The sequence below is a fragment of the Peromyscus leucopus genome, chromosome 5 (genome assembly GCF_004664715.2).
Source record: "Peromyscus leucopus breed LL Stock chromosome 5, UCI_PerLeu_2.1, whole genome shotgun sequence".
Classification (NCBI taxonomy): domain Eukaryota; kingdom Metazoa; phylum Chordata; class Mammalia; order Rodentia; family Cricetidae; genus Peromyscus; species Peromyscus leucopus.
The window spans coordinates 113,035,100-113,060,688 of record NC_051067.1 but is presented as its reverse complement, the minus strand read 5'-3'; the positions used below and the strand labels follow the sequence as shown (position 1 = coordinate 113,060,688).

General features: G+C 46.9%; 1 protein-coding gene across 2 annotated transcripts; it reads right to left on the bottom strand.

Annotated features, from left to right (window-relative positions):
- Nucleotides 1-568: 568 nt before the first annotated feature.
- Aars1 (alanyl-tRNA synthetase 1) lies at nt 569-23,626 on the bottom strand. Of its 2 annotated transcripts, none has more exons than XM_028891059.2 (21): nt 23,524-23,626; nt 20,938-21,106; nt 19,392-19,580; nt 18,984-19,129; nt 17,750-17,941; nt 16,514-16,658; nt 16,045-16,190; nt 15,479-15,587; nt 14,847-14,997; nt 12,971-13,095; nt 11,987-12,131; nt 10,740-10,918; nt 8,901-9,014; nt 6,980-7,186; nt 6,352-6,536; nt 4,043-4,151; nt 3,289-3,402; nt 2,354-2,473; nt 2,153-2,239; nt 1,707-1,820; nt 569-1,123 (listed from the first exon to the last, which is right to left on the bottom strand). In XM_028891059.2, the coding sequence occupies exons 2-21, from the start codon at nt 21,079-21,081 to the stop codon at nt 938-940; spliced, it is 2,907 nt and encodes a 968-aa protein (XP_028746892.1). In that variant the 5' UTR covers nt 21,082-21,106; nt 23,524-23,626; the 3' UTR covers nt 569-937. The 2 variants fall into 2 exon arrangements, with proteins under 2 accessions (XP_028746892.1, XP_028746893.1); XM_028891060.2 differs by lacking the exon at nt 23,524-23,626 and adding an exon at nt 23,195-23,479.
- Between the last annotated feature and the right edge of the window lie 1,963 nt (nt 23,627-25,589).

The following is a 25,589-nucleotide window of genomic DNA, read 5'->3' as shown; positions in this document are numbered from 1 at the left end:
GTATATATATATGTGTGTGTGTATTTATATATGCATATATACATACATATATTTCTAACACTCTGAGGAACTTGCATAAGCAGGGAGTATCTCTACTTCCCACACACTACTGCTTCCAGACCCGCTGTTGGTAGACTCAGACAAACTGCATTTTATGACCAGGTCAGGGCCTTGACTACTTTAGGTTAAGAAGCAGGGATAGACAGTTACTGGGAGACACCTCCATGCTTATGCTTCCTACATCAGTCATCTGACCTCATATCAACAACTTCAAAGGGAGGCAGAGACGGGACATACATGGCCCAAGTCATTAAGAGGTTGTCCCAATAGACTGAGAAAGGTGCTTCCCCACTTGAAGAAATTTCCCCCACTCTATTGAATGCCTCAATTTCAGCCCATCCATTCTGCCTCTGCCTCTGCCATCCTAGGGGCCACTCCTAAAGTTACAGGGGTCTAGGGATGTGTTCTGTGATAGCTTCAATCAGAAACCAGCTGGAACTGCAGCCTGTATTCTGCAGGTACACAGGGAGCCAGGGTCCACCCCAGGAGAAAAAGTAGAATGCACGCATCAAGTATTGCACATGGTCCTTTTTATTTTCTGCAGCAAAAAGGCTCCCTACCCGCAGACCTAGAAGCCTCAGGCTGGCAGCTTTGACGTTACCTAGACATGATCGTGACGATGTTAAACAGCATTCCTGGGTAGTGACTCTACACAGATGGCGCTGACTGGTATGGCTCAGAGCAGTAACGGAGAGGGGCGATGGATTACAGGGCAGCTCCAGGTGTGGTCCAGTTACTGCCGGATTAGGACGGATAGGGCTACTGAAAGGTCCCAAGACTCCAATGTCTTCGAGGCAGGAGAGCTCCTGGGTGGACTCCTGCATTCTGACACATCCGGTTGACGGGGACGTGTGTCCCAGTGAGGGCTTCCCTCCCGTCAGTTCTTCACATCTCCCAGGCGGAGCTGGGCAAAGGAGGTCGCCAGCTGCAATGCTTCCTGAAGGCAGCCCACGTTCTTGCCCGTGGCCTGGGCAGACACGTCCTTCCCGCCACCTTTACCATCCATCAGGCCCGAAACCTGCTGTACCCACTCGCTGGCTTTGAGGCCCCGGTTGGCTGCGTTCTAGAAGACAGGAAGGGGAGATGGTCAAAAGAGGAGAGGAGATTGAGGTGGGACAGAGGGACAGACACCACAAGGAGGGAGCCACCCATACCCACTGGTATCCTGGGTGATGCTACCAGAGGCTGAGACTGACTCGACAGCTGGTACAGGGGAGCAGCTCCAGCCACGGTCAAGGGGAACAAAAAACAAGGCCAGGCATCAGCCAGTGGTTCATACATCTACCAACAAGAAGGCCTGAGGGATAAAAGTACTGAAGGAAGTAACACACGGGAGAAGAAAATCAGCACTTTCTCATGAAGAATGCACAGACAGACAGACAGACACACACACACACAGTCTTGACAAATACTACGAAGAACCCCTCTCTGAGAAGCTACAGACAATGCTTCCCACTGGCATAGGGGTTTGCAGGCTTTTTTTTTTTTTTTTTTTTTTTTTGAGACAGGGTTCCTCTGTCCTGGAACTCACTCTGTAGACCAGGCTGGCCTCAAACTCAGAGATCCTCCAGCCTCTGCCTCTTGTGTCCTGGGATTGCAGGCTGGCTGCAGGCTTTTGCTGGAGTACGGCTGTAGAAAGTTCTTACCTGGGGAACCTGACACAGGCACGTGATCTTGCCAGCCTCGTTGTCCACCGTGAACAGCATGGCAGATGTCTGAGGAGAATGCGTCTTGAAAAGCTTCAAAGCTTCATTCAGGGCCTGTGGGGAGAACTTCATGTCAGGTCATACAATGGGGCAGGGAGCCCTATTTTCTACACGGGAGTCTGTGGAGTCGGCCCCCAGAGCACCACCCCATTTCCAAGAGCAGATGCTGTCTCCAGGAGCCCACGCAAAGACCAAAGGCAGGACCCTGGCCAAACTCTCCCCTCAGGCGCTCCTTCTTCCTCAGGCTACCAGATCTCTCATGGCTCAGCCTAACTTGAGGACTAGGCAGCAGGCCTCAGAACTGTCGGAGGTCTGACAAGGCTGGAGGGGACACACAGAGCTGACAATACACACAGCAGGGCAGCCCTGGCCCCACCCCTGCTTGCCTTGGCCGAGGCGCCGCTCTCCATCTCCAGGATGACCAGGGGCTGGTTGGGGTTGCTGTCAATCAGCTGCTTTGTCTTCTCTAACACCTACAAGAAGCCCAGGAGAGAGGCTTAGGCCAAGAGCCCAGACTAAACCGTGTGAGCCTCTGCCCAGGAAGACCTCTGGCCCCTCTTCCAGCTGCCGACACTGCCGAGACCTACTCGCTTCTGGACGTCGGCTTTGCTGGCTCGGTCCAGGTCATCCATGACCTTCTTCAGGGATTTCAGAGTTTCTCGTTGTTCATCCTTCTGCCACTGGGGGATGACTGCAGTAGCCAGGGCCTGGAACCAGAACAGAAGTCTGTCCAGGTCTTTGCTACTAGGAGGGAGGGGGGAATTCAAGCCCACTCTATCCCACCCATCTGTCTTTGAACCAGAGTTTTCCATGGCCAGTGTCTGAGAAAACCACAAAGATATCTGCTGGTTTAAGACTAGTCACTCGGGGGCTGGAGAGATGGCTCAGAGGTTAAGAGCACTGGTTGCTCTTCCAGATGTCCTGAGTTCAATGCCCAGCAACCACATGGTGGCTTACAACCATCTATAGTGATATCTGGTGCCCTCTTCTGGCCTACAGGCATACATGCAGACAGAACACTGCATGCATAATAAAATAAATTTAAAAAGATCAGTCACTCTGTGAATGTAGCAGCCATCACAACAGGGCTGGAGAGAAGTGGCATTATAAAGAGGACTTAGCTCTTAAGTTGAGACCTAGCTGTGAACACAGCCTGCAAAGACTCTCTGGAAGCTTAGCATACCAAGAAATAGCAGCCATTGTACTGCACACAGTTCAAGGGCAGCATGAGTCGAACAGTGACATCCTTTCTCAAACATCAACAAGAAGCCTGACACCCTGCCTCCCCCGCCCAGCACGTGATTCATGTTTGCAGGGAGATGGTAAGGCCAGGGGACAGCTGCAAATCCGAGGCCAGCCTGTGCTAAATAGTGTGTTCCAGGCTAGTCTGGGCTACAGAGGAAGACTCTGTCTCTCAAAAAAGCACAATTAAAAGAACAAAAAGTTCAAGCACAGGACAGTCTTACTCCTCAGGCTTGATAAGGATCGCACAGACCCAGAAGCAGAGGGAGGCCATCCCTACCTCGCCAAGGTCAGCAATTTCCCTCTGCACATCCTTGTTGGGTGCGGTCTGGGCCTTCACTTTGGCCTCCAGGACAGAGAGAGATTTCTTCAAGCTCTCTGCCTTCCTGAGGGCCTGGGAAGAGAACAATTAGAGATGTCAACACCAGGGGTGTCTTTCCTTCAGGAAGCAAGTGCTCTGGGGACGGACGGACGGGGACACACACACACACACACACACACACACACACACACACACACACACACACACGGAGCCAAAAAGGCTACACTGTAACTCAGGTCCACGGGTAACCAGTTGAAATGACTGTTCCTCAGGTCACGCTAGAGTTCCCAGCACAGAACGATGGTCCTCTGTGCCATATTTCTTACGTTAAGTGGGCTGCGTGGGCTACGTGCAGAGGGAAGGGCGATGAAGCCGAAGGAGAACTCTGCCTTGCCCTCCCACACATGGCTGTGCCAGGAGGAAGCCCCAGGTTATGTATTGTTTTCCACGATGCTGTTTGTTTTGGGAAGTTTCTATTATTATCTTGTGTGTGATGTGTGTGCAGGGTACCCACGTGGGCGTCAAAGAACAACTTCATGGGCCAGTTCTCTCCTTACACTTTATGTGGGTCCCTGGCGACAAACTCAGGCTGTCCGTCTTTGTGGCAAGTGCCATTATGTACTGAGCCCAAGATGTGAAAGATGAGACACCGACAGCTGGGTCCTGTGCAGTGACAGCTTCCGCTGACAGGCAGGGCCACACCTGACCTCACCTTCTGTGCTTCAGCGCCCGTGACAGCAACGATCCTCCGGATCCCCTTGGCAATCGCTTCTTCGGTCACTATCACGAAAGCTCCCGCGTGACTAGAATTCCGTAGATGCCTGAAGGGCAGAGCATAAAAGGCTATGAAGAAGAGGAAGTCTGGGAGCCCTGGTGAGATGCCCTTCCCTATGAAGTAATGCAGTCTTTCACAGTAGGTAAAGGCCTTTTTTTTTTTTTTTTTTGAGACAGGGTCTCACTGTGCAACCCTGGCTGGCCAAGAATTTACTATATAGACCAGATTGGCCTCAAAATCAGAGATCCGCCTGCCTCTGCGTACCAAGTGCTGGGATGAAAGACGTGCGCCACCAACCCCCAGCGACCTTTCACTCTGACGGGATTTTAGGAGCAGAGGTCAGAAGCAAAGGCAAGTAAGTGAAGGTACAGGAGGAAAAAAAGTTGGGCTGAGCCCAGAAGCCAGGGTTCAGACTGAGCCTAAGTTTTCCCAATATAAAAGGGGACAGGTCTCCTTCACAGAGCTGTTGTGAAAATCAAGTGAGATTCTCATCAAAATGCTGATATGCCTAATATCCAACTCAGTAATATTGTTATTAGGTTGCACGTGACATTTTGATCTTTTGGTGGAACATAAGCTATGTTTTAATATATGTTAAAATGCTCATTAGTTGAGAATATTGGAAGATTACTTTTTTGGGGGTGGTGGGGTTTTCAAGACAAGGTTTCTCTATGTAGATTTGAAGCCTGTCCTGGAACTCACAGAGATCCGCCTGACTCTGCCTCCCCAGGTGCTAGGATTAAAGGCATGTGTCACCACTGCCTGGTTTGGAGGATTACTTTTTAAAAAAATTTTAAAACATTTTTTAATGATTTACTTGTTCTTATTTTATGTGCATTGGTGTTTTGCTTGCAATGTATGTCTGTATGAGGGTGTCAGATCCCCTGATCTGGAGTTAAAGATAGTTGTGAACTGCCATGTGGGTGCTGGGAATTGAACCCAGGTCCTCTAGAAGAGTAGCCAGTGCTCTTAACCAGTGAGCCATCCCTCCAGCCCTACTTTTAAAAATCTACATTACCTGGATCTAGAAATAGGCCTTATTCTCCAGTTGCTCAAAGAACTCAAAGTGTGCACTTGTGGAGGGCCCCAAAACAGCTTGACCACACAGCAGCCATGACAGGCTTAGGGGCCTAGACACAGCTTCTGTGACAGGCTTGCTGGCAGGCAACACCCAGATCCAGGAAAAACCATTAGCTGATACCACCCAGGGATCTACCCAGGGATGGGGAAGTACCTGACATCCCAAACATTCCAACCATTAGATACGGTGGCCAGATGTCCTTGAGTCTAGCACACACCTACTTTTGTTTTACAGCTACCCCTAGACAAGTGCCAGCAAATCAGGGTCCTGGACCCTGGAAATCCCCTCACTCCAACCTCTACTGTGATGAAGACCCTACCATGTCTGGCTCAGGGCTCTCTGCTCTCACCTCTTCGTGGGACAGACAGACCAAGCCCTGGAGCTTGAAAATAAAGATTATTTGCTTTTGTATAAGGGATTCAGTCTCCGTGGTGGTCTTTTGGGGGTCCCCGAGATCTGGGCATAACACACTAACTCTTAGTCGAATGCTGAGAGGTTGGTACAAAATCTTTGAAAGTCATTCCCTAAAGGGGTGGTCATGTGTACTGAGCTCCTTTTAGAATCCGAACTGGCAGAAACCAGTGGTTCTCCCAAGCCAGCTGAGCCAGGTCTACCACAGGGTCTCTCAGGAGCTCTCAGACATGGACTCAGTTTCCCTTCCCAGATGGGAATCATATAGGCACAGAACTAGAAGGAGCCAGGGTCAGGACAGGAGCTCTGTGAGTACTCTAAAGCCTTGCTGAATCCTAATTCCCACCAACTTCCTTTTGAGGCTCGACCCAGGGAACAAGAACCAGCAATTTTAAATGTGCAGACAGTGTTCTTCATCTCTTTGTCCCGGGAAGAACATTTCATTAGAAACCTTTAATGCTAACGTCAGACACACCAAGGCATCTGAGTGGACCATCAGGCTATTAGGATTCTCAGGAATCTTACTTGGCAAGTGCATTTCTGAGGACTTCATTTTAACCTTAGAAATATTAGCGTCTGAGGCTCAACAGAACACTTGCTTAGCATCTGCAAAACCCTGAGTTCCATCCAAAGCGCGGCAAAATAATAAACAAACAAAGGGAATGACAGTCAGTCTGGTCTAGTTTCGTATCCTCACAGGGGGACGCCAAAAGCAGGTGAGCTCATCTATCGCTGTTCCTACCAAAGTACTCACGTTCCTCCACAGAACTCAACGGAGGTCAGGGAGCCGGCCGGCCCAGAGGGGTCCTCCAGCAGCTCCGACACTGGGACCCCAATGGAGACGACTCGCACAGGGTCAGGATAGGTCTCATCAAACACAGCGCGAAGGCCCTGGATGGCTTTTGCTGCTGCCAGGGGACAGTTCTGGGTATAGACAGGCTGACAGAAAAAGAAGACAAGAGGGGGAAAAAGCTGGAATAACCTGACGGTGAGGAAGCAGCCATGGAGAGAACACGGGCCTGTAACCCCACGGGTCTGGCACATACCCTGTGCCTTCTGAAAAAAATATCCCATTCGAAAGCAAAGGAAGCCAGACAGGAATATCTAACCTTTTTGTTCAAGTGCAAGCAAAATCTGAAGTGAAAACACTGTATGTAAGCACAAAAACACTGTTTAAGGAGATGGGAGATCAAAGCCCTCCCTCCACGTGGCATGGGTGACCACTATAAAAGCAGTCTGAGGATCGCTGCCTGCAGCGTCGCCATGAACAAGTCAGGACATGGCACATGGGAACATCTCGACTGCTGTGCCTCCGTGACAGAAAGTGATGAGTCAGGAGCGTGAGCTTCATGTCCCAAGAACTCAGACACGGGAGAACCTACCTTAGCTGCAGCAATCATGGCGTTGACGATCTCCTCAGCCTTCTTGATTTGCTGGGTGGACATGGCTCCCTTGGCAGTGAAGTCAAACCGAAGGCGGTCAGGAGCAACCAGGGAGCCTTTCTGGTCCGCTTCCCCAAGCACGGAGCGCAGGGCAAAGTTCAGAATGTGTGTGGCTGTATGGTTGCTCATGACAGGTCTCCGCCGGGGCTGCAGAGGGCAGAGAAGGCTGCTAGAGAGCTGTCCCCAAGTACTAGAAAAATCTGTTGACTATAAGGCTGCTCAGGATAACAACAGTTTTTCCCTGTTTTCCTTATAGATAAGTGTAGGCGTACAACTAAGTTCTGGCCAAGAGGATGTGAAAATGAAGTACCTTCAAGGGGTGGGCCCTCCTCCTTCCTCTGCCTAGAACAGGAATAACACACTAGAGCTGATGAGCCACATCTGACTTGTCTGTTTGAGTTTTATTTTTTAGGAGACAGTGTCTCACTATGTAGCCTGGGCTGACTTAGAACTCCAAGTTCCACCTACCTCTGCCCCCTGAGTACTAGGATCAAAGGCTCAAGCCACCATCCCAGCTGTTGTTGGTTTTGATAAGGTTTTGTAAATAGGTTTATCGGGACACAACTACATTCATCTGTTTACACACAGTAGACACACAGTACCACAGCATAGCTGAGAAACTCTGATTTAGAGTGTGTAGCCTGAAAAGCCAAAAATACTTACTACCTAACCCTTTCCAAAAGGAAGCTTGCCCACTCCTGGCCTGGACAACACGCCTCAGAACTACCTTTTTGGTCCAGGAAACCAACCTGAGCAAACCCTAGAGATGAGCAACAAGCAAGGAGAAGCGGGCTCTGTAACTTTTATATAACACAAAACACACATCCGCCTATTTGAAGCTGTTACTGTGGAGCTCTGTCACATGTAACAGAACTAGTTCTTTTCTGCTTCTGAGACTGGGTCACACTGGGTAATCCAGAGGCCGACCTCAAACTCTTGATTCTCCTGCTTGACAAGGATGGCAGATGTGCCCACAAACTGCTTGGCTTCTGAGTTCTTTTTTTTTTTTGGAGCTGAGGATCGAACCCAGGGCCTAGCAAGTGCTCTACCACTGAGCTAAATCCCCAACCCCTTCTGAGTTCTTAATGCAGGCTCCTTGGCTCCTGAAAAAGTTCTTGGAGTTTGAAAAGCAATCCATGAGAGAAAGGGGTGTTTCAGAGGACAGGATCAAGATACATTATATACATGTATGAAATTGTCAAAGAATAAATAAAACACCATGAAAAGATTAACCTGGGACCAAATAGGCTTGAGTGTTAGCTTCTTCCCTTACAATCTACAAAATGCACCAAAATTTACTACTGTACTTTGTTAACAGTTTTGCTTAGGACAGGCCAACAAAATGTCTCAGTGGGCAAAGGTGCTTGCCACCAAGCTTGACAATCTGAGTTCAATACCTGGACCCACTTGGTAAGAACTGACGCTTTCAAGTTGTCCTTGACCTCCACATGTGTGCTGTGGCATGTGCACACAGAGATAAAATAAATATACTTTAAAAATATTAAAAATAGGCAGGTGTGGTGGTGCACACCTTTAATCCCAATACTCAGGAGGCAGAGGCCTGGGGATCTCTGTGAGTTTGAGGCCAGCCTGGTCTATATAGTGAGTTATAGGACAGCAAAGGCTCTATAGAGAGACCCTGCCTAAAAAAAAAAAAGAAAAAGAAAAAAACCCAAAATAAATAAATAACAATATTAAAGACAGTTACAAGCAAAGGAGGTAATTAATGCATAACCAGATCAAATAGGAAGCTGGGCAGGGCAGCGCAGGCCACTACCAACTACATACCGTTCAAGAGACTGTCTCAAAACATCTAAGTAAATAAATAAACATCAAACATGGACCAGCATATGCAACTTACCTCATCAATAAACAGCCGGACTTGATCCCCCACTTTCAGGTTTCCATATAATGTTCCTATATGCAGCACATACCCGCCACGGACCTGGGCATTCTTCACTGTGAACTCAGTTTTCTGCAGAGTCAAGGACACCAACAGGGAAGTTTTACTCCTTTTATGTACACATATACCTCCCCATTGGATGATACACATACCGCCCTTTATACTGGGTGGTCTAGGGCAAACTTGACTTAAGTCTTCCTGCCTTCTCACTTTCAAGTGCTAGGATTACACATACATAGCCCTACTCCCAGTCTTACACAGGGCTGGGATTGAACCCAGGACCTTGTTTATGCCAAGCAAACACTGTACCAACTGACCTACTTCCTCAGCAAGGAACATCCGAAAACTCTATTATGGTGGTATTTTATTTGTACTGAAATGTGATTTTAATTGTATGTTAATAAATAAAGTTGCCCGGGGGTCAGAGCTATTAGAGCCATAGAAAGAGCGTGGCTGTAGTGGTGCACGCTTTTAATCCCAGCACTTGGTAGGCAGAGCTAGGTAAGATCTCTGTGTGTTCAGGGATACAGCCAGCATTGGAGACATACGCCTTTAAGACCCGGAGGGCTGTACTTACAGGCAGTGACGAGGCAGTCATGTGTTTGGGTTTACAACCAATGAGAAGGCAGAACAGAAAGACTATATCAAGACAGAACACACAGGAAGTAGGTCTCTTTCAGAGAGGTAGACCACCGCAGGAGGAAGGGTAAGGTTTTAGCTCTGAGCTCTGCCCTGGCTTTCTCTTTTACATTGATTCTGTGTTTCTTATTTAATAAGACGGTTGGTTACATCTACACTCTATGAAGTGGATCCTGTCCTACTGGGAGGAAATCAGCTGCCAAAGGAGACCAAGTGACTGCCTCATCAGGACCAAACGCTCAGCAGCGGCCAAGTCCGAGGCTGGGCTTTCTGTAAGAATGTCCTTTAAGGGGAGGCTTGGGGGGAGTGGGAGGAGGAGTACGAGGGGGATTTGAGCGGGCGGTTGTGGTGGCGCACGACTTTGATCCCAGACTCAGGAGGCAGAGCCAGGCAGACCTCTGTGAGTTCAAGGTCAGCCTGTTTGTGAGTGAGATCTAGGACAGGCACCAAAACTACACAGAAAAACCCTGTCTCAAAAAACAAAACAAAAACAAAAAAGGGGGTGGGTGGGTGTCTATTTGTATGTAAAATGAATAAAAAAATTCTTAATAAAAAATAAATAAAATTAAAACAAAACAAAACAAAAACCAGAATGTCCTTCGAGAGTAGTCTCTGCCAGGCATGGTGATGCATACCTCTACTCCCAACACAGGAAAGTCTGAGGCAGGACTATTGGGAGTTCAAGACTGACCTGAGCTATAAGTGTGAGACCCTGTCTCAAAAAGAGACTATCCTCATTATCCTTACTCACAAGGAAGCACAGAGGAGGCAGCGATGGCTTTGGCATCCTGGCTGCAAGGACCCTACAAGGTACCTAAGAACAACAGGTAGAAGAAGCAGCCCTCCCAGGCGGTGGTGGCGCACGCCTTTAACACCAGCACTCAGGAGGCAGAGGCAGGCAGATCCCTGAGTTCAAGGCTAGCCTGGTCTACAGAATGAGTTCCTGGATGGCCAGGGCTATACAGAGAAAACCTGTCTCAAACAAACAAAAGAAAAAAGAAGCAGTCCTCTTGTCTGCAGAAGAAACACCAACAAAAGAATAACACCCAAACGTCTGTCAAATCAGCTCCCCACCGCTCAGAGTATGAAGGAGCAAAAGAGGCCACCCAGCTCCACGCCTGGCCTTCCAGAGAGAACAAGAAAGAGGTCGGGCCTCACATCCTCACTGCTGTCATCAATCTTCACCAAGTAGCCTTCATCGTAGATCTGCCCTCCTTGTTCGGCATAGAAGCAGGTCTTGTCCAGCACCACTCCGCACTCCTGGCCCGTGACCACTTCTTCCACGAACATCTTCTCCCTACGCAGAGCAAGCACGGTAGCCACTGTGCACTCAAACACTGCTCAATTGACAGAAAAGGGGGGAGACAGGTCAGTGACTCTATCGACATACGTTACTCCCCCTGTGCTGAGACTGACCCCAGACCCTCACATGTCTTACACAAGCACTCCACCACTGATTTACCGTCCCCAGCCCAATCCACATATTCTTCTTGTGGTTGTTTTGGAGACAGGGCCTTAATATGTAGCCTTTGTTACCCTGGAATTCTCTATATAGATCAGGCTGGCCTCCAACTCACAGAGATCCACCTGCTTCTGCATCCTGGGTATTGGGATTAAAAGTATGCAACACCATAATTGGCTCCAATCACATATTCTTAGCTGCCTTTTGCTAAATTCTATTTCTCAGCATTAGGTCCTAATTGTCTACTTTTATTTTGAAAGCCAGCCCATTAGACTTTATAAAATAACTAGCACGCTGATTTCCCACCAGGAAAGCAATACACAGTAGGTTGACTAACTGTCCCAGTTTCTAAAACTCAGGGGTTTCCTAATGGACTTGGGCTGGGCATGGTGGAAATGGACTTGAGCTGGGCATGGTGGCACACGCCTTTAATCTAAGCACTTGGGAGGCTAAAACAGGTGGATTCCTGTGAGTCCAAGGCCAGCCTGGTCTACATAGAAAGTTCTAGACTAGCCAGCGCTACACAGTGGGACCCTGTCTCAAAAAAGTCAAACTAACAAGCAGTCTAACTATATAGATTTTGGCAGAAGACCTCTGCCAGGGCCCATGTACTGCATACTCATTTGCATATTTAGACTTTAAAATTCTATTATGCTCGTGCAGAGTTCAACAGCCACTGTGATTACTTCATGGCCAACTGCCTTTTTCTCTGTAAGGAGTGACAATTAAGGGAAATTGGTTTAAGAGTAGCTGGAACCTCTTTATGATTAAAAAAAAAAACTTTCTGTAACTATATTTCAAAATAGTTAAGAAACCACCAGCCGAGGATGCCTGTAAGAATAAAGGTACACAGTTTGACCCGCTGGGCACCTTGAGACTGATCTCTTCAAACTCCCCAGATTAAGAGGCAGACAGCATGGAAGCAGAACAAACAGCAGCATACCGTAGCTGTCGCTGGAGTCGGCATGGTAGTTATACTTTGGAGAATCGTCTGTGGCCTCCAAACCCTTTGCCCGGAGCTCCTCAATAGCATAAATGTCCAGCATGATGAGGTCTTCCCCACCTGCTCCCTTGCCCTGTGACTTCAGCTGTCAAAACAAGAGAAAAAGCCTTAGTTACCTCAATATAGGAGAAAAGAGAACTGAGACTTGACAAACTATGGCCAAGGAAAAATTGAAGAACAGCATTCTTTAATCTTCACACTGCTGGCATTTGGGGCTTGACCAGCCTTTGTTTGGGGGCTGTCCTCTTGCATGGCAGGACCCTGAGCAGCATCAAGGCTCTACCAACAAGATGACAGGAGCATCTGTCTCTAGTTGTGAAAACTGAAAATGCCTTTAACACATTATTACAAAATGGTCCAGGAAGGATGGCTCTAGCTCCAGCTAGGAGCCACTGGTCTAGAGAAAAGACGTTAAGGGAAAGAAGTCAAGCTGACTTGTACCTGAGTAGGACTTGCCTTTCCTGCCTATACTACACATTCCTTTCTTTTTGAGTGCTGGTGGTAATAGAAATAGAGGCCATTTCTTTTTCTTTTCTTTTTTTTTTTTTTTGGTTTTTCGAGACAGGGTTTCTCTATGTAGCTTTGCGCCTTTCCTGGAACTTGCTTTGTAGCCCAGGCTGGCCTCGAACTCACAGAGATCCGCCTGCCTCTGCCTCCCGAGTGATGGGATTAAAGGCGTGCAAGGCCATTTCTTAGGAAAGGAAAAGCAAGCCAGGAGGTAGTGGTGAACGCCTTTAGTCCCAGCACTCGGGAGGCAGAGGCAGGTGGATCTCTGAGTCCCAGGCCAGCCAGGCTACACAGTGAATCCCTATCTGGGGGGTGGGGGGGGACGACACAGACGACAGACAGACAGTACTGAGGGCAGAAGTGAGCTAGTGAGCTGGGAAGACAGGTGCTCAGCAAGTCACTCTTGACATTCTTCACCTGGGCCAGTTTCCTCTCCTCTTCAAAGCCATCCATGTCGACCACCAGGCCCTTCTCTTCAGCAATCAAGCCAGTGAGATCCACTGGGAATCCATAAGTGTCATAGAGGAGCCAAGCAGTATCTCCTACAGAGTACAAAGGAATTGTGTGAAAATAACATGACAAACCCTCCCTTCCGTGCCAAGCCCTCCAAGGAGGCTGCTGGGAATAACAGAAGTGAACAGGGTTAAGGCAGGTCAAATCTTTTAGGACTGAGCAGAAGGTACATTTTCAAGACAGGGTTTCTCTGTGTAACAGTCTTGGCTGTCCTGGAACTTGCTCTGTAGACCAGGCTGGCCTCGAACTCACAAAGATCCTCCTACCTCTGCCTCCCAAGTGCTGGGATTAAAGGCCCATGCCACCACTGCTCAGCTGCTTCTTCTTTTTTAAGGATTTATTTATTTAATATATACACAGTGTTCTGCCTGTATGTATCCCTGCAGGCCAGAAAAAGGGCACCAGATCTCATTATAGATGGTTGTGAGTCACTATGTGGTTGCTGGGAATTGAACTCAGACCTCTGGGAGAGCAGTCAGTGCTCTTAACCACTGAGCCATCTCTCCAGCCCCCAAATGTCTATTTCTTGATCTGAGCACTATAAATGAGTCCATTAATCTTTCTCTTTAAACATTACACTTCAGTAAAAAGAAAATAACCAGAACTGGAGAGACGGCTCAGAGGTTAGCAGCACTGACAACGCTATTCTTGCAGAAGTCTGGGTTGGGTTCACAGCACCCATGTCAGGCTCCTCACAACCACTTACTAACTCTAGTTTCCCAGGGTGTCCAGTGTTCTCTTCTCTCCTCTATGGACATTGCAATCACATGCCAAACCCACAGTATAATTTAAAAAAAAAAAATTGTGAGCCGGGCGGTGGTGGCGCACGCCTTTAATCCCAGCACTCGGGAGGCAGAGGCAGGTGGATCTCTGTGAGTTCGAGGCCAGCCTGGGCTACAGTGTAAGTTCCAGGAAAGGCGCAAAGCTACACAGAGAAACCCTGTCTCGGAAAAAAAAAAAAAAAAAAAAATTGTGAAAAAAAAGCCTTTAAAATTATTTTTCTCAGCTGGGTGTGATGGCATGCTTCGATCCCAGCACATGGGAGGCAGAGGGAGGAGGATCTTTGTGAGTTCCCAGGCTACATAGAGAAACCCTATCTTGAAAAACCAAACCAAACCAAAACAAACAAACAAACAAAATTAATTTTGCCAGCTGATGAAAGATAAAGCAAACTGCAAGACGATGTACAACAAATGTTATTTCTGTGTGCAAAATATGCAGACATAAACACCTATTTGGCTTTCAGGAGGCAGAGGCAGGTGGATCTCTGAGTTTGAGGCCGGCTTGTTCTACAGAGCGAGTGCCTGGGCTACATAAGGAAACCTTGTCTTGAAAAACCAAAACTAACAATAACAAAAAAACCCATCTATTTTCAATTTCATGGAAATAGAGACAAATCCTGAAGAGTTGGTTACACACTAAATCTTTTATGATTTTCCTCTTGAGTAGTATTTTGCTATGTGGCACAGACTTGACCTTGTGATCTTCCTGTCTCAGCGTGCTGAGATTACAAGTGCCATTGTGCCAGCTCCTAACAGTGTTGTTTTACCTCTGAGAAATGTATTTGGAAAAGGTATTCACTTTTCATGTCTGTATTGATTGAATACTTTTACCGCAGTAAATTCTTTTATAATTACTTTTGCTCTAAGTCTTACTTTACACCAAAAGCAGTTTAGTTAAGGTACTTTGAACCTTGGCAGTGGTGAGAAACCATTCTTTCTGGGAAGGATTGATTCCCTGTGCCTGGGGGAGAAGGAAGGCGGCGACAACTGAGCCTCACCAGGAATGGTCTTACAGTCTCCTAAGCTCTGAATTTTCCGGTCCAGGATGCGCCGCCCTCTGCTGAGCGTCTTGAGAAACTGTACCTCTTCTTCATTAATGATATCTTTCACCATGTCTGGGTCCTTCTTTAGCTCAGGAAATGCATCTCCCTGACAAAAGAGATTCAGTGAGGGCAGAGACTATTCCATGACACACACCCTTCTTTTGGGAGCTGGGTATTCACTATGTCTATAACACTGGCTGGCCTATAACTCCCAATGTAGACCAGGCTGGCCCCAAACTCACCTGCCTCTGCCTCCCAAATGCTGGAAATAAATGCATATACTACCATATCTGACCTCCATCATCTCTATCTTAAAATATCCATTAACAGGGCAAGAGAGATGGCTCAACAGATAAGAGCACTGGCTGCCCTTGCAGAGGACCCAGGTTCAATTCCCAGGAAACCACATGGTGGTTCACAACTCTCTCTAGTGGGATCTGATACCCTCTTCTGGCATAAAGGGGTCCATGCAGATAGAGCACACATACATAAAATAAATAAATCTTTATAAACAGTATCCATTAACAGTATGTTCCCACCCACCATATGTCTCTTAGACTATGAAAGCAGGGACTTTCTCTACGTACCAGAGACTGTACAACAACATCCACTAATGTAGCAAAGAAACCCCTGCTGGCATTCAGTTTCTCATGGGAATATCGAACAGCTCTGCGAAGAATCCGCCTCAGCACGTACCTGTGAAAAGCAGACTTTAGTATGTTTCCTGCTAGGAAACATCCCTGGCTGAGGGTTCCATGGTACCTCCTTTAGAACTCTACTCAAAGAGAGCGACATGAACTTTTGGTTCCCTCTGTGTTTGCAGAAATTTGGCTTCACTACCAAGACAAAAAAAACCAGACTGGTGTATGAGATCCTAGGCCAGCTTGTCAGGAATGCAGTTTCCTGGGATAAGCCAAGATCCTGTCTGATGGCCCGAGTGCCAGCCTTCCCTCAGTAATTAATAGAAACTATAAATATAGTAGTCTTCAAATAAATTAAAACCCCCTTCAGCTCTTAAAAAGAGCGGAGGGAAGGGATCCCTCTACCTACTCCAAAGACAACAACAAAAGAATAACAAAGTATGGCTTTAAACTCCACCGTCAGAAAACTCATGGTATTAGTTCAAACCCAGTGTGCCCAGACAGGGACTCACCCCCGTCCTGTGTTGTCAGGCCGGCCGCCATCAGCCAGTGCCACGGTGATGGTCCGCGCATGGTCAGCCAGAACCCTGTAGGCCATGTCAATTCCATCGGCATCCTCAGCACCAACTTTCCCAGTGTACGGCCGGGCACCTGTTCCCTACAGATAATCAGCAGAAGGGCCGATGAGACAGTCCTAGAGGGCGAGGAGGTCTAGGAAAGGATGACTATCTTGACACATCCCATAACTCCAAAAAAGTGGTAGTGGAGAAAGCCAAAGAGCATCAAGCCAGGCCCTACCCCTGACCAATAGCACAGCATCCCCTTCTTAAGAGAAGGCTAGGCTAACACTAATGAAGTAGGCAGATGGCAACAAGTACTTTGGGCTGTCAAAGCATATGGCCATTCCTCTAGGATGGCCGTGCTGAAAGTCCACCCTGCAAACCTCCAGAGAAGCATCCATGCTCACAACAGGATCAGTACCTTCTGAATGGCTTCGAAGTAAGGAACAAAAAGGTCAGTGTCATAGTTGGACATCTTGTTCTGCAGCACAGACACCAGTCTCTCTAGGCCCATCCCTGTGTCGATGCTTTTCTTGGGAAGAGGTTTCAGAAGGCCGTCAGTTTCCCTGTATGATACAAAGAGAAAGTTAAAGCAGGGACCCAGGCCTTGTTGGGTCCTGTTGGGTTAAACTCACTCAGCATTGCTTGAAAGTTGTTACTATTCACCATTTGCCCTTGTCTGGTTTGTGAAGAGAGGGGTAGATATATACCCAGCATCCTTGCTTTATTTGTTATTTGTTGGGGGGGGGGGTTGGGGATGGTGTTGAGACAGGGTCTCTCTACATAGCCTTGGCTGTCCTGGACTTTGTATGTAGACCAGGCTGGTCTTGAACTCATAGATCAGCCTGCCTCTTGAATGCTGAGATTAAAGGTATGCACTACCATGCCCAGCTTCTTATTCTTAAATAGAAGGCAAATGGCTCAGGAAGGTATTATATAAGATTAACTTTTAAAATAGGTACATCCTGCCCACTACCTATGGTTTGGACACCTTGCACAGCCTTGATGCAGGGGGGCAGGGAGGGCTGGATCTGCCTCAGCCGAATGTACCAGGTCTGCTGACTCCTCATGGGAGGCCTTACCTTTTTGGAGGAGGGAGTGGGGGGAAAGGCTGGAGGGGGTAGGAGGAGGAAAGACAGGGGGATCTGTGGTTGGTATGTAAAATGAATAAAAAATTTTCTTGGGGGCTGGAGAGATGGCTCAGAGGTTAAGAGCACTGACTGTTCTTCCAGAGGTCCTGAGTTCAATTCCCAGCAACCACATGGTGGCTCTCAACCATCCAAAATGAGATCAGATGCCCTCTTCTGGAGTGCAGGCATACATGCAGGCAGAACACTGTATACATAATAAATAATCTTTAAAAAAAAAAAAAAAGGGTGTTTAAAAAATTTTTTTTCTTAATAAGAAAAGAAAGAAAAAAAAAAATAGGTACATCCCTGTCCCATGGATCAGAATGGAAACCCAACAATATAATTTAAAGAAGTGCCACATGATCCTAGGAGCATCTGAAGCCTGCATCAGGGCTGCCCACTGTCTCCAGAAATAAAGATCCCAAACAACCTTCAGCCATGAAGTCACTGTGCAGCTGATTCCCCTTTCTCTGCTTGGTTCAAGAAAAGGAACTGCTCTGAGCAGGAAGGAGCAGGGCCCGCATTACCTATTATACTGGATGAACACCAGGTTCCAGATCTCCAGCACATTGGGGTCATCCTGGTTGACAAGGTGTGCTGCATCCCTACCACCAATTCGGTCATAGTGGATCTCGCTGCAGGGACCACAGGGGCCTGTGTCACCCATCTCCCAGAAGTTGTCCTTCATGTTGCCAGGGAGGATTTTGGCATCATCCAGTCTGCACAGAGAGCAAGGAAGATACACCCACTTGGACGCCATCATCAAAAATCCCTCCAAGACTTGCTTCTACCACACGATGGATCCCTATGATTTCTTACAAAGACGTCTCCATCTCTGGCAATCACTAATATTAAGTCTATATTCAAAGCCTACTAAGGAAGCAGAACATGACTCCTCATAATGCTATGATCACAACCCAATAAAAATATGTCAAGATACACATAAAGCCTAGAAAATATAAACAACAAAAATATTTATTTTGAAAACAAACACAATTTAAGCAAATGGTTCTTTCTTTTTTTGAGACTATGTAACCCTGGTGAGCATGAACTGGGCTATGTAGATGATGCTGGTTGACTCACAGAAATCCACAGCCTTTGCTTTCCAAGTGTGGCATCAATGGTGTGTATTACCACACCTGACATATTTTCTTTACAAAAATTCTTTCCATTAAAAAAAAAAAAAACAAAAAACAAAAAACCATGGTTTAGATTTGGCATGCGCCTGACAAAACTTAAAATGAAAATATTTTTGTTAATGCTTTTGAAACAGAGTTTTGCTGTGTAGTCAAAGCTGGCCCTGAACTTAGAATCCTGCTTCCTCTGCCACCAGGGTATAAGAATTATAGGTATGTCATCAAACTTGGGTTTCACACTGAAATGTAATAATTAACTGCCAAGGAGCTGGGGTATAGTTGAGTGACTGAGTGTATATTTGGAACCCACTGAGAAGAAGGAAGGAAGAAAAGAGGGAAGGATTACAGGTGGTTGATCGTCCTTGAATTTAGGAATCTCTTTAAGTAAGTGGGTTACATTCTTATTCCCCACCACACACACACACAAACACACACACACACACACCCCGTTTTTTAATATTTAAGAATTTCTTTAAAGAATGTGACTATGTCCATGTGAAGACAGGTCCTTCCAAGGCCAAAAGTGTTAGATCCCCTACAGGTACTTGCTGTGAACCACAGCCTCAGGACTAGGAACAGAACTCCAGTCCTCTGCAAGACTGAACCACCTCTCCAGTCCCCTTACCCTAAATTTTGCCAGATCTGCCTGCACTCCAGGTCCGGCTCTAGGCCAGCTGCTTCATCTCCACCAAAGTAAGTAACATAGAGTCTGTCAACTGGAATACCAAACTCTTGGGTGAGAAGTTCCAGGGCCATCTTACATGCCAATTCCTACAAAAAGAAAGATACAGAACATGGATTCAAAACCATGATATCTTCTTTAAAAACTACAAAGATTCAACTTACATAGGAAATAGAAAGTAAAACCATCATTTGATAAAAGTTTTCTAGGGAGTCTCAGAATTATTAAATGCCCTTCATTTCTGAATATTCTAAATGATATTTCATATTTTAAAACAATCAAAATTAATAACTCAGTCCCTTTTGTGGAAATTAGCGTCATGTTAAACTAAGTCACCTATGTTGAGCTTACCTTAAAATAATCTCCAAAAGACCAGGAGCCCAACATCTCAAAGAAGGTGTGATGATAGACATCTTTGCCCACGTCATCCAGGTCATTGTGCTTGCCCCCGGCCCGGATGCATTTCTGGGTATTGGCAGCTCTGCTCAGCTTTGCCATAGGGTGAGATGGGTCAATTGTGTTTAGGAAGATGGGTTTGAACTAAAAAAAGAGAAAGGAACAATTTAACTTTTTAAAGGCCTGTAGACTATGTCAAGTGTCCATAACCTGGCAGGAAGTGGATGCACACAAACTGTCCTTTGGATTTTGTGAGCCTGGACACTTAGAGGCAGGGGTATGACAGAACCAAGGTAGAGTCTGCTAGTCTTGGAGCAGCTTCTCCCTGGACCTAATACCATAAAGGTCTTCACCACCTGCTAGCAATACCACCAGCACAGGAGAAGCCCCATTCCATCTGAACAGCTGAAGGTGATGTGTAAAACCGTCTTTAACGACCATCATGCCCAGGCCTTAAATCAGTGGTTCTCAACCTCCCTAATGCTGCCACCCTTTAATTCAGTTCCTCATGCTGTAGTGACCCTTCCAGCTCTGATTTATTTATTGTTCTTACCAGGCTTGTACAATTTGATGTTTTCCAACTTGGAGACCAGTAGCTACTTGTGACTATGACAAATTAATTAAAATTAAATACAGAGAGATGGCTCAGCATTTAAGAGATCTTGCTGGTCTCGTAGAGGACCCAGGTTCAGTTCTAAGCACCTATGTGGCAGCTCACAATTGTTATGAATCCAATACTAGGGGAATTCAACATCCTCTTTTTGGCCTCTGTGGACATGGCATATACATGGAGTATATAAATATGTACAAACAACATGTATACACATAAAATAAAAATAAATTAATCTTTAAATAAGGATTTTAAGAGGCTAAAGAGATGGCTCAGGGGTTAGGAACACTTGCTGTTCTTGCAGAGGACCCAGGTTCAATTCCCAGCACCCACATGATGGAGCACAACCACCTGAAACTCCAGTTCCAGGGGCTTTGACACCTTCTTCTGGAAGGCACACATGTAGCATGCAGACAAAATACCCATACATATAAAATAAAATAAACATTAAAAAAAAAAATGTGCCGGGCAGTGGTGGTGGCACATGCCTTTAATCCTAGTACTCGGGAGGCAGAGCCAGGTGGATCTCTGTGAGTTTGAGGCCAGCCTGGTCTACAGAGTGAGTTCCAGGACAGGCACCAAAACTACACAGAGAAACCCTGTCTCGAAAATACCAATAAATAAATAAGTAAGAAAAAAAATAATAATCTTTTCAAGACTCATTTAAAAAATGAACTTGGTGGCCAGGTGTGGGAGCCATCTTCCCAGCCCTCTTACTTCCAAACATTATCCACAAGCCACGCTGTTACTACTCTTCATTCCAGGAAGGCAGGCTCACCATGGGAAGCCACACAGGCTTCCCGGGATTCTGTCTGACTCCAAGAGCTGTGGTTTATCTGCTGCTCTGCTGCCTTCAGCAGTCAGTCAGTCAGAAAGAATGAAAATCTTTACCTGGTTCATGCCTGCGTTGGCAAAGAGCAGAGTGGGGTCATCCAGCGGGATCGTGGCAGAAGAGTGAACATAGGTGTGCTCATTCTTTTTGAAGAAGTTTATAAACCGCTCTCGTATTTCCCTTGCTGTTAGCATGGAGTCCATCTTGAAAGTCAGTCGCCTCAGGGAACTAACCAAAAGAAAGAATGATGGGAAATTAGGGGAAATAAAACTAACAGCAGGCATTACACAAGACTCATGGCTTCTCAAGCCAAGTCAAAGAATGACAAAGGTTAGCCTTTTTTGATCCTAAAATTCTCTGTGTTGCAATGTCCCGGGGAAGAGTTATTGTCAGAGAAAGATTTTTGCTGTACCAGCAGATTGGCCCTGGCCATTATACACCCGCCAACCTCAACAGACATCAAGGAGAGCAGGTGACTTATTCATGTTTTCATTCATTGAACAAATATGCACTGAGCACCCACTGCCAGGAATCAGAAAAGAATAATGGACCTCCCTGTCTTTACAGTCCCAGTGAGGAAAAGGGAGAGGCTCAGGAGACCTTGATTCTAATCCGAATCCTTGAGGGGCTCACTTCAATGAAAGGAGGAGTCTGTATCTACTGGCATCTAAAGATCTTTCAAACTCTGTTAACCTGCATCCCGAAGGTTGCACACAGTTCCAGATCCCCAAAGCCAGAGATGCTAGGTTTGGGCTGACACTTTGGTGTCAGTGGCACTGAATCCAAGGATAAGCCTGTTTGGTTACCTTAAAGTATCAACAGTGTATCAAGCTGGGGGCTGGAGAGATGGCTTAGTGGTTAAGAGCACTGGCTGCTCTTCCAGAGGACCCATGTTCAATTCCCAGCATTCTCAAGGCAGCTCACAACTGTCTATAACTCCAGTTCCATCGGATCTGAAACCCTCATGCCAATGTACATAATATATATGTATACATATAGATAGATACACACACACACACACACACACACACACACACACACACATGCCTAAAATCTCCAGAACGCTAGCTGGGGAAGGGCTTACTAAGAACTGGAAGGAGGGGTAGCTCAGTGGTAGAGTATACATTATTTCAAAATCAGCTACAGGAAGAAAAGCCAACTGAATAAGCCCAGGGACTCAAAAGAGACAGAAGTTGAAAAAAGGCAACTTTATAGCTTCAAAGCCTTTTTATACATATTATGTCCCTGAAAGGCATGGTGGGGGCATGGGGGTGGTGGTAGGTTTTGGTGAGTGTACCCATCCTATCTAGTGTTGTAGTGCCAAGCTGCACTGGGTGCCCAGAAAAATGAGAACTCTCTCATTCATGCTGTTATCAACAGGCTCTAGAATTCTAGACCCAGCTCTAACCTTAACTGCAACACTTTAGCTTGAGTTTAGTCCTTGTATCAAGAGGCTTTTGTGAGAATCAAAAACTAATGAAACGGATACTATTTACATCAATCAGCACCGAGTTTTTAAAGATATTCACACAGCACAAGACATCCTGACTCAGTCCACCACACTCCAACTGATTTACTTACAACTCAATTAACATATCATTGAGAAGGAAGCCCCAAAGGACAAAAAGATGGTAAAACAGGCTGAGTGAAAAAAACTGGACTAGCGTTCCCGCAGGGTTTGTTGTTCATGACAAGGAGTTCAGGTTTCACCCCTCCTGCACATGCCTCTCTCAACAATGGTTGTAAAAATGAATTTACCTTTATAACAAGTCATAGTAGTTACAGCAAACTGCTTCTCTAAATAGGTAACCTGAGGTAAAGTTACATTCCAAAGAACACTAGAATTTTCCATCTTTGCTTATTCATTCAACATAATGAGCACGTACTGTGCGCTGAAAACCAAGACGGAGAGTCGTCAGTGCCCTCCATAGGGAGACCACTACACACAGAAATAACAAGTGCTAACCGGGATCTAATATGCTGGTTATTAGCCCTATAGAGACTGAAGACCGTTCAGAGCTGTGTCCCCCGCCAGACAAAAATCGCAGCGCTCAGGAGGCCGAGGAAGGGAAATTGAGTGGTGGCTTACGCCTGTGATTCCAGCACTCACAATGCCGAGGCAGGAGAATTGCCGCTAGTTCGAGGTCATCCTAGGCTACAGGGCTGACTGAGTTCAGGCCAGTCTGGGATAAGGTGTGAGAACAGAGAAAGAATAAACGGCGATGTCCCTCAGCGGGACTCCACCCAGCTGGGTCACCCTGGTCTTCAGGCCTGCTCCCCCCACCCCCTAAGGGATTAAAATTAGAGGAGACGAACCCTTGGGTCTGGGGATTACTGGACAGCAAGCGCGATCTTCCCAAGGTCTGGGTCCTCGGCAAGTCCACCCGAGGCCGCACCACTTTCAGTGCCCCGAGAGAATAGCAAAAGCTCCTCCGGAGTTCGTGCCCCTGCCAAGCCTGGGGCTCGGCTCCAGCCTAGCTCCGGCTCCCCAGGCCAGGGGCGGGACGGCCCGGCAGCCCGACGCAGTGGCGCCCTCCCCTGCCCCCGCGGGCCGGCTGTTCTCGTAGAATTCTCCAGGCCCTCTTGCTTTTCCCCCAGGGTCCGGGTCGTTGTCCGGGAGCCCACCGCCAGATGCCCCCAGTTACCTGCTCCCTTCGATGCGAGGACACACAGCTGTACCCACCCGCCACCGCCAGCGCCAGCCCCGGACCTCGCCATCCAATCAGAGCGCTCTCAGGGAAAGGGCTCCGTTACGCCTCGTCCTCGACAGATATTATTGGCCCGTTCACATGCCAACCATGCGGAGCGCGAATGAGTTTACAAACCGGTTTCTGGGAAGGCGGCTGGGCTTGGCTGATGCAATGCTCAAGAAAGCTGGGGCACTGGGTGTCACGTGACAGGGCTGGCTACTGGCTCTTGGAGGCCGACATTTTGGGTAACGTTGGTAAAGCCCTGGTAGTCTACAGTTAACAAGAGGGATGGGAACGTGAATTTGGTGGCGACTGCAGATTTTGGTATAGCACTCCTGTTTTAACTGCAAAGTGATACACAGACCTCAAAGGTTCTTTATTTGGCCTTTTGAAACAGGGACCAGGTTGGCCTCGAAATAGGGGTTTTCTTGCCTCTCTGCCTGTCCAGTGCTAGGACTGCGCGTGTGCACCAATCAAATGCTCTTATTGTTACCAAAATTAGACTTGTATTTCTTGCTTAACGGTACTTTGGACTGCAATAAGTGCCTGAACCAGGCCAAAGTGCTTTATCAGTTATCAATCCTTCCAGCTCTCTCTTTTTGGCACAGGGTCTGGACAAATTGTGCAGGGTGGCCTTGAATTTTTCAGTCTTGTTCCACCCTCCAGAGCAGGTGGGATTCCAGTCCTGTGACACCAGGGACAGCTTTATATTTGTCCTTATCCCAATTTCTTAAATTTGAGGAGGAAGAAATGGCCTAACACAAGTTAACGGACATCTGGCCCAACATTTGCTTTAGAAAAACAGTCAACATTCACAGGGAAAGCCTTTAATGGTGATCACACCTATAATCCAGTACTTGAGTCGTAGAAGCAGGGAGATTGGGAGTTCAAGGCCATCTTTGGTCCATAGTAGACGCTGTCTAAAATACCACACACACACACAAAACATTCCACACACAGTTTAATTTTTTAATCATATTATTAGGTCTACTAGTATCCCCTTTTTACAAATGAGGAAACCCCAAATTACATATTCCAACATGGAAACTGTTTCATTAAGTTGTATAGTTTTACAGAACAAAGAAAGTCATACATTAAGGCAATTTTAAAATCTATTGGTGGAAATACCAGAGAGGTAAATATAGCAAGATGGGGAAAGTTTATCTGTAAGCCCAAGATGTTATCTGATGGCATCTTTGGGTCTGCTAAGTTAATGGATCCCAAATGATTTCTATTAGTACAAGACTTTAGGTCCAACACAGAGATGGGTCAAGAATGGCTGTTTGCAGCCCAAGATAATGTAATTAGCTTCTGCACCTGCAATATTCCAGTCTCTCCACAGCACTGAAATTATATCAGTTGACCAATCTCTGTACACATAAACTCTTTTCAGGAGTTTTTGTTCACAGTTACATAGCAAAACCAAGTCACTGTTACCGTTGGCTGTCCTAGAACTCAATATATAGACCAGGATGGCCTTGAACTCACAGAGATCTGCCTGTCGCTGCCTCCCAAACTCGGAGGTTAAAGGTATGTGTCACTATGCCCGGCTGGGATCAGAATTTCTTTTTCTTTTCTTTTCTTTTTTTTTTTCTTTTTTTTTTTTTTTTTTTTTTTTTGGTTCTTCGATACAGGGTTTCTCTTCGAAACAGTCCTGGCTGTCCTGGATCTCACTCTGTAGACCAGGCTGGCCTCGAACTCACAGAGATCCTCCTGCCTCGGCCTCCCGAGTGCTGGGATCAAAGGCATGCGCCACCCCCGCCTGGCTGAGATGAGCATTTCTTCAAAAACAGACACTACTGCTGTCAAGGGATTTCTAGTCGTTGGTCAACTCAGCAACAAACGAGCAACTGGAGACTTCAAGCAGGGCCTTCCGAGGGTCTTTGGAGGCCAGGGTCCTCGGGTGCGCATGCGCAGGCCCGAGCGGGTCCCGGCCCGTCTGTTGATTGGCTCGGAGGAGCCGCTCTCCAAGCCTCATCCAATGGAGCTGAGGCTTGGCTGGGACTGTGAGTGGCGGTTGA

What these genes read in the sequence shown, in the direction of transcription:
- Aars1 (XM_028891059.2), bottom strand. Translation starts at nt 21,081, where the DNA reads ATGGACTCCATGCTAACAGCAAGGGAAATACGAGAGCGGTTTATAAAC. An exon ending in TCCGGCTGTTTATTGATGAG is followed by an intron (nt 7,187 to 8,900) that starts GTAAGTTGCATA and finishes TGCCCTCTGCAG; the next exon opens with CCCCGGCGGAGACCTGTCAT. An exon ending in CGGGCGCTGAAGCACAGAAG is followed by an intron (nt 3,403 to 4,042) that starts GTGAGGTCAGGT and finishes TTCTCTTCCCAG; the next exon opens with GCCCTCAGGAAGGCAGAGAG.